We start from the raw sequence: 7,777 nt of genomic DNA, 5'->3' as shown, positions 1-7,777 counted from the left end.
TTAATCTGCCTCTGAACAATTTCCTAGATTTTGTTCTAGTTGAAGTTTTTGGGGTTTTTTTTTTGTACCCTTTGGAAACATGAATTTAAAATAGTAATTCAACATCTTCCCCATCCCTTCACCCAGGAGACATTTTCTTTTTCTTTCTGAAAGTCTTTCCTTGTCCATAGTGGACTTGATCAGTGGATCATCTAACCATGTCATATCTGATAAAATACTCATGTCTGGCTCTACTCTGCTTCTAAAAACTGTAGAGGCAGTGCAGGAATATTCTGACACCCTTACACCCCCCTCTCCCCCCCCTTTTCGGCTGTTTAAAATAGTGCTTTGTTACCCAAGTAGTTCATGGATGGGAGTGGAACTGAGACCCAAACCCCCCCAGGGAACCGCAGCCTGCTTACTGTCTCCCCTGCCGTGTTTGTGCTCTATTTCCCGGTGACCTCACGTGAAAGTATGGCTTGGGGGGAGCAATATGTAGTTGTTAAAGCTCCCTGGGTTCTGACTCACAAAACGCTAGGACCTGGAGCGACCTTTATTTTAGTAGTGGCAAAAGGGAAGGCAACTTCAGCGGGGTTGGCCCTCCTCTGTCCCGACGGCTTTCAGGGCTCTGCTGCCCTCCCGGAGCGAGGGGGCCGCTGCCCCACCGCCGCCGCCTCCCCCGGCGGAGAGCGCCGGGGAAGAGCCGGGCGTTTTCTTAACTCGTTTCCTCTACGGCCCGGCTGCGGATTTTGTTGTGGAGACGACGGTCCCGGCATCGCCCGGCCGGCTTCCCCGCAACGGGGGGCAGGGAGGGGGGGTGTCCGGGAGGCGGGCAGTGACGGCCCCGGGGCCGCCCCGCCGCTCAAATACCCGCCGCCGCCGCCGCGCCCGGCAGCGGAGCCGGCACGGCCGCCCCCCCGCCATGGTGGCGGCGGCGAGCGGGCGGCGCGGCGGCAGCCCCGGCGGCAGCCCCGGCGGCAGCCCCGGCGGCAGCCCGCAGCGGCGGGGGCCCGGCCGCTGCCCCGGCCGCTGCCCGCGGCGACCGGCGCGGCGGCGGCGACCGGCGGCGGCGGCGGCGGCGGCGGGGGAGAGCCCGCAGGAGCTGCAGGCTTTCCGCGACTACGGGGAGAGCTGGTACCGCTCCCGCAAGGGGCTGGAGAGCCGCTTCCAGCCGCGGGAGCCGCTCGCCCGGCAGCCGCAGGTGGGGGCAGCGGGCACGGCGGCGGAGGGGCGGGGAGGGGAGGGGTAGCCCGGTGCCGGCCCCGCCTGACCGCCCCGCTCCCGGTGCCGCAGGTGACGGCGGAGGCGCGGTGCAAGCTGGTCAGCTGGCTCATCCCCGTGCACCGGCACTTCGGGCTCTCCTTCGAGGCGCTCTGCCTGGCGGTCAACATCCTCGACCGCTTCCTCGCCACCACCCCCGTGGCCGCCGACTGCTTCCAGCTCCTGGGGGTGACGGCGCTGCTCATCGCCTGCAAGCAGGTAGGGCGGCCCCGGAGCCCGGCTGCCCCGCCGCCGGGGTCTCCGCAGCCGCTCCTTGGCCACCCCGAGCGGCTCCGGCGCCAGCTCGTCCCCAGCCCTTCCCCCCCGCCCCCCCCCCCCCCCCCCCCCCCCCCCGCGGCGCTGCTCCGCCACATCCCCACCGCCTGCCGCCCCCCCTCCCTCGCAGGTGGAGGTGCACCCCCCCAGCGTGAAGGAGCTCCTCGCCCTCTGCTGCGGCGCCTTCACCCGCCAGCAGCTCCGCAACCTGGAGTGCATCGTCCTGCACCGCCTGGGCTTCGACCTGTCGGCGCCCACCGTCAGCTTCTTCCTGGAGCACTTCAGCCAGGTGCGGCTGGAGGCGCGGGGGGCCGATGCGGGGGAGGCGGCGGACGCCAGGAGCCTGGCCGGGGGGGTGGCGGAGCTCAGCCTGGCCGACTACGCCTTCACCAAGTACGCGCCGTCCCTGCTGGCCGCCGGCAGCCTGGGGCTGGCGGACCGGCTGCTGCAGCACCGCAGCCCCCTGGACCTGCGGGTCAGCGGCTACTCGGAGGGGCTCCTGCGCGACTGCATGGACCAGCTGCAGCTCCTGGTGTCGCTGAACGGGCGGTCCCTGCCGCTCCTCCTGCCCCCGGAGGTGGCCCAGAAGTGCCCCTGGCTGCGGGGCGGCCGCTGACCGCGGGGCGGGAGCGGCGAGGACACCCGCCGCCGGTACCCCCCGGCCACCACGGTCAGCCGAGGCGGCTCCGGGCTGGCTTCCCGTTTGTGCTGCCTTGGAGTTGATGCGGAGTCCAGTCCTCCGAGCGCTAGTGTCACTGGGGTTTTAAAAATTAGGTCACGTTTTGCACATGATGTTACTGTATGTCAGTTGCACTGTCCCTTGTCTGTTAAAACGCAGCATGTAAATAGCATACAGAATCTCAAGTACTGTATTATTTATTTGGAGGGTGGTCTGTAAAGATAGCGGTGGAAGGACCAAATGAACGTTGAATAAACTCTTTTCTACTTGTTACCTGTACTCGTCTGTTTGCTGGCGGGGCACGTACACAGCTGGGAGAGGAAACAGTTGGCACAGAACGAGTTCACCCCAACAGTTAACTCCAGCCCCCACAAAGTAGGGATGCCTGATGGTGTCATTCCCCGTTTCAAACTGACACACGCTGGGTTGGTCATGGCGCCGGGGGGAAAGGAGAAAAAAACAAAACAAAACAAAACAAAAAAAAGTAAAATTAGATGCACTGCCCTAATTGTGGGAAAACAAAACGTTAAATAATAAAACAGCTGGTTACTATTTTTCCAGCCGATCTGTAATCCAGGTGCGTATTTCTAACCAAGCTGGCTCTGTAGCATGGGAAACATTCAAAGGGAGAAAACAATATAAAATATTTTACTTTCTTCATTTTACTGCCTTTGTGCACAGAAGTGATGTTAAAAGAGCACACACGTATCTTAAGTCGCCCTGGGGGGTGCTCGCCTTTCGGGGCAGCAGGGGAGGGGAGAGCCCCGCGCCGGGCTGCGCTCCGAGCCCTGCCTGGCATCCCGTGTCCAGGCAGAAAGAGCAAAACTTGTCCGAACTGCGGCGGCAGGAAGTACCGACGAGCCCACCACGCGAGGCGAAGGGCCGGTTCATCCTCCGCCAGCCCCGCCGGCGGTTTCGGCTGGGCTCGGCGTAGCAGCGCGGGGGAGACCCTCTCCCGGTGCGCGGCTCAGAAAAGTCGAGATGACGCGGGATGGTTTCTTTTCTTTCCTGCCCCCACCTTATGCGTTCAACGCTGATGGTCCCTAGCCCTAGCACCTAATAAATATCTTCATGAAAACCAGCCCGGCCGCCAAGATGACGCGCACACACGGCCCGGCAGGGACCGTGGGGGGTGCGTGGGGGGGAGCCCGGGGGGCCGAGGTGCTGGCGGGGAGGCGACCGCGGCGGAGGGGCCTCGGCAGCGGGGCGGGCAGCGCCTCTCCTCGGGTTTCCCTCTGGGGTAGCCCCCTCGGCCCGCCCCGGCTCCGCGGGCGCGGGGAAGGGTTCCGCGGGCGCGGGAGCCGCCGGCGCGGCCCGGGGAGGCGGCGGGATGTTTCCGCGCCCCGGCGGGGGGAAGGCGGGCGGGCACCCCCCGTCCTGGCCCCGGCCCTGCCGGCGCCCCTGCCCGCGGGGCGGCGCCGAGCGGGGCGGAGAGCGCCCGCCGGGGCCGGGGCCGGGGCCGGGGCCGGGGCCGGGGCCGGTGCCGGTGCCGGGGCCGGTGCCGCGGCGGTAGCATGGAGCAGGGCGGCCGCCGCCGGGCTTTCGGCAGCATCTGCCCCAACAGGGTCCAGGGTCCTCCGGCCCGCATCGCCAAGAAGCCGGCCCGCCCCGGCGGGGGGGCGGCGGGGACCCCACCGGTCGCCCAGGGTCCCCGAGATCCCCCGCCCCGCCCGCGCCGCACCGGCGCCCCACCGGCCCCTGCCCTGGGTGAGTCTGTCCGCGGCGGAGACCCCTGACCCCCTGGCCGTGTGCCCCCTCCTCGTGCCCCCCAGCCCTGCACTCCCCAGCCATGACACCCCCAACATGCCCTCCACCCTGTCCTCCCGGCCATGTCCCCTTCTCCATGCCCTCTGCTGTGTCCCCCTCGGTGCCCCCCACCATGCTCCCCAGCCCTGCATTCCACTCCGGTCATGCCCCTCGGGGATGCCCCCCCAGCCATACTTCCCACTTTGCTGCGCTCCCCTGGCTGTGCCCATCCCTGCCCAGGCTTCTCACCGCTGTCTCTCTCTGTCCCCAGCGCTCACCACCATCGACTGGCAGGATTTGGCAGCCTGTGCCCCCATCCTTCCTGCCACTCCGTCTGGCCCTGTGACCCTGCAGCAGGTAACTCCCCCCCACAGCAGGAGCAGGCTTGGCTGCCCCCAGCACAGGGCACCCAAGGGCATGGCCCCCTCAGGCTGATGGGTGCTGGCAGCCCTCCTTAGCCTCACGCTTCCCACCTGTGAAATGGGCACATTACGGGACAGTGTCTTGTCCCATGCGTTAGACGGGTTAGTGGCAAGGGCCGGGCAGGGGACAGGCACCTGGGGGGGGCCAGGACTGTGGGAAGGAGCTGAGCATGGGCAGCGGTCGGTGTTGGAGAAGTGTGGGCAGCGTGGGCAGGTCTGAGCCCTGGGCTCTGCTCACAGGCACGTTTCCTTCAGCCCTCCCAGGGTCCCTGCTTCCAGGATGGACAGGAGTTTGATCTCCAGGAGTTCAGAGGTGCTGTCGATGATTTTATATCTGGCAAGTAGATATTTCTCCTCACCTGAGACAAACACACCCATATGTGCACACCAGCAGTCACGCAGTGTTTGGTCTCCTATTTTTTTGCTTTGTTTTTGGGTCTTTGGATGCCCACTCACTGCACGGTCATCCCAGCTGGGGACAGTCTGTAAGGCAGTGCATCCCTGCGCACCCCCCTTAGAGAGACCTGGGCTGGCACTTGCTTTCTCCCATGGGAGACAGAAATTAAATCCAAACAGATTTAGGTGCACAGCTGCTGCAGTAGGGTAAAAGCATGTCAGGACATACCGGAGGGATGCTCAGAACTGGGACGGTGAGCTGGGGTCGGGGGGAAGAGAGGATGTGAGAACCACCTCTGTCTTAACGCCCGCGGCTATTCCCTCCAGATACATCCACCTTAATGCCACCGCCACTGGACTGCGCTGACTTTGATTTCTCACTCGACGAGGAGGTGGCCTTTGGCCCCCTGCCCCACGCAGAGAGCAGCGTGCTGGAGCAGATGCCCCCACAGGGCCTGCCTCCCCCTGAGCCGTGCTGGAGGGACCTGGCAGACCAGCACCAGGAAGCACTGGGAGATGCCCTGGAGGCAAACAGCCAGGTAAGGGACCCCCAAACTCTCTCCAAGGGCCTGCGCTGGGTTTCTCTTCCTCGCATCCTTGCTGAGGCAGCTGCACAGCCCCGGTGTGCTGCATCCCCCAACCCCTGGGCAGTGGGGCTGTCCCAACCACACTGTCCCCACTTGTCCTTCGCAGCTGCAGGAGACCCTCACGCAGAGGCAGGAAGAGCTGGCGACGCTGCGGGAGAGCAAAGTGCAGCTGAAGGAGCTGGCGAGCCAGGCCAGGCAGCTGGCTGCCGTCCTTGACGTGAGTGGGGGGCACAGGGTGGTGTGGGGGTGCGGTGGGGCACAGGGTGCAGGGTGAGGCTGCGCAGTGCGGGGCAAGGCAAGGCCGTGGCGGCGGGGTGGGGTGGGGGGGAAGGGGGGGTGCGAGGTAGGATGGGGTGATGGAGTGTGTGTCGGTGTGGCGCAGGACCGGGTGGGGTGGGGTGGGGTGGGACGGGGTGTGTCAGGGCAGCGTGGGGGGCCGGGGTGGTGCGGTGCGGGGTAAAGCAGCGCGGGATGGAGCAGGGTGACGTGGTACAGCTCGGGGCAGCGTGGGGCGCGGTGGGGCAGGGCGGTGAGGTGCGGGATGGGGCCACGCGGTGCGGGACGGAGCGGTGCGGGACAGCGCGGTGCGGCGTGGGGCAGGGCGGCGCGGAGATGCGCGGGGCGGGGCGGCCCGCGGAAGTCGCGCTCTTTCCCCACCGGCAGACGCTGATGCTCCCTCAGTGCGCCGACGGGGCGGCCCTTCCTCCTCCTCCTCTTCATCCTCCACCTCCACCTCCTCCCGCCGCCGCCGCCCCGGCCGGGGTCTGGGGCGGGCGCGGGCGGCCGGAGCCGTGGGAGGAGGCGGCGGGCGTGGACGCCATGCTGCGGGAGGTCTCGGAGAAGTGCCGCGCTGCGCTGCGGAGCCTGGGGGGCAGCCCGGGGGGCAGCCCCACGGCCAAGCGCCCGCGGCCGCCCCCGGCCCTGCACGGCGCCTTCCGCGGGCTGCGCACCGGCCGCGCCGCTCCGCGCCCGGGCGAGGGGGGCGCGGAGGGGGGCGGCAGCCTGCGGGCGGACTTGGGGGGTGCGGGCGGCATCCGCACCCTGGCCTTCCCGCAGGGCAACGCCTTCACCTTCCGCACCGCCGCCGGCGGGTACCGCTTCCGATGGGTGCCGCGCTGAGAGACCCCGCGCCCCCCGCCGCCCCCGCCACGCGTGTCGCGGGCGAGGCGGAGCGGGGCCTGCCGCAGCGTGAGGCTGGCGGAGCACCCCCGCCCGGCGGCACGGCCCCCTCCTTCTCTTGGGGAAGGGGGTATTTGCGCTTCCCCCGCCGTCGCTGCGGGCTGGGGAGGAGGCGGGACGGGGCGGCCGCTCAGGCAGCTCAGCGAGCCCCGGGCGCTGCCGCGGCAGCCGAGCCGTCGCCGGGCTTTACACGCCGCTGCTGTGGTTTTCGAGTCGGCAACTCGCCCTCGGTAGTTTGCTCACGAATGGGACGAATGGCGAGATTACGTGAAGATCCGCCCGGCTTTACCCGCAGATTTTACTCAGCTGAGCAGGAAGATGTAACTTCGAGGAGAGTGACTGTGGCTAGTCCGTGTGAAAACGGACAGACCAACCCAAGAGGTTTAAACGCGATACACCTTCCCCATCATGGAATTTTACATCCACAATGTTTACAAATTGCACTTGTGTCACTCATGTGTGCAGCTGTAGGTGTATATTTGCACTCAGTGTGATGATTAAATAGTGCTTAAAATTGCCATTTATTTGTACTGATTTAATGTAAACACAGCGTTTTGCATCAGGTATGCATATTTGCTTTCATTAGAGCAAAGACGACAGAAAGCTGAGCATCTATACAGAGTTTACTTTGCTCAACGTGCTCAAGCAGAAAATTTTAGAATAAAACACTGCTGTTAACATTCAGTGATACAATCTCAAGTAAAGAGTGAATAACGTTAAATTGTTCTGAATTGATACATTTCACTTGCACCCACTGGTTTGAATGCTGAGTCACTGACAGCTCACCTGAAATGGTGTATGAAGTTTATTTTTCTGTGGCACGTAAGTGAAGGAAGGCACTATGCTCCACCCAGGATAGACATTTTCTCTCTGTGAAGTTATCAGTTTTTCTGCTTTTCAATACTCAGACTTTACAGTATTTTTGCATGGGTCCATGCACATTAACAGCAATACAACTATAGCAGGACTGTGTGACAGTTAAGGTGACAGCACCATGTCGTCATCTCATCAGGTTTCTCAGGGGAATTATGTGGCTTCTGGGAGACTGCAAAGGTGGTCCTTCGTATCTGTGGTCCTTCATGTCTGTGCCACTGACATTTTCTAGCAGGGGAATGTCTGGGATGCCGAGGGCTCAACCCTAGGATTACTCCAGAGACGTTCATATTTCAGGGGAAGGCCACTGCCACCTTGGCCAAAACGCTGTATCAAAGCTCCGGTTCAGCAGCAGACAGGAGAGACAAAACCTCCCCAGC

At 64.4% G+C, this 7,777-nt stretch overlaps 2 protein-coding genes across 2 annotated transcripts; both read left to right on the top strand.

Annotated features, from left to right (window-relative positions):
• Window positions 1-1,063: 1,063 nt before the first annotated feature.
• Window positions 1,064-2,144, top strand: CCNO (cyclin O; the record flags this gene model as incomplete). The annotated part of the gene is made up of 3 exons (XM_042804773.1): window positions 1,064-1,180; window positions 1,273-1,458; window positions 1,646-2,144. Coding segments are annotated over 3 exons (789 nt in total), but the record flags the coding sequence as incomplete, so codon positions are not given.
• Window positions 2,145-4,117: 1,973 nt separating this feature from the next.
• MCIDAS (multiciliate differentiation and DNA synthesis associated cell cycle protein) lies at window positions 4,118-6,464 on the top strand. The gene is made up of 6 exons (XM_042804772.1): window positions 4,118-4,297; window positions 4,642-4,699; window positions 5,086-5,297; window positions 5,452-5,562; window positions 6,009-6,062; window positions 6,147-6,464. Exons 1-6 carry the CDS (start codon window positions 4,118-4,120, stop codon window positions 6,462-6,464), a joined length of 933 nt encoding a protein of 310 aa, XP_042660706.1.
• Window positions 6,465-7,777: the final 1,313 nt, after the last annotated feature.

Source organism: Tyto alba, unplaced genomic scaffold (assembly GCF_018691265.1).
Source record: "Tyto alba isolate M040663 unplaced genomic scaffold, T.alba_DEE_v4.0 Super-Scaffold_42, whole genome shotgun sequence".
NCBI classification, from domain to species: Eukaryota; Metazoa; Chordata; class Aves; order Strigiformes; family Tytonidae; genus Tyto; species Tyto alba.
Note: the sequence above shows the minus strand (reverse complement) of the source record. Positions and strands in the feature narration are given on the sequence as shown.

Excerpts from the sequence above, each read along its gene's own strand:
- MCIDAS (XM_042804772.1), top strand. The coding sequence starts at position 4,118 with ATGCCCCCCCAGCCATACTTCCCACTTTGCTGCGCTCCCCTGGCTGTG. Across the intron at positions 4,700-5,085 it reads TGTCGATGATTTTATATCTG|ATACATCCACCTTAATGCCA; the intron begins GCAAGTAGATAT and ends TATTCCCTCCAG. Across the intron at positions 5,298-5,451 it reads CCCTGGAGGCAAACAGCCAG|CTGCAGGAGACCCTCACGCA; the intron begins GTAAGGGACCCC and ends TGTCCTTCGCAG.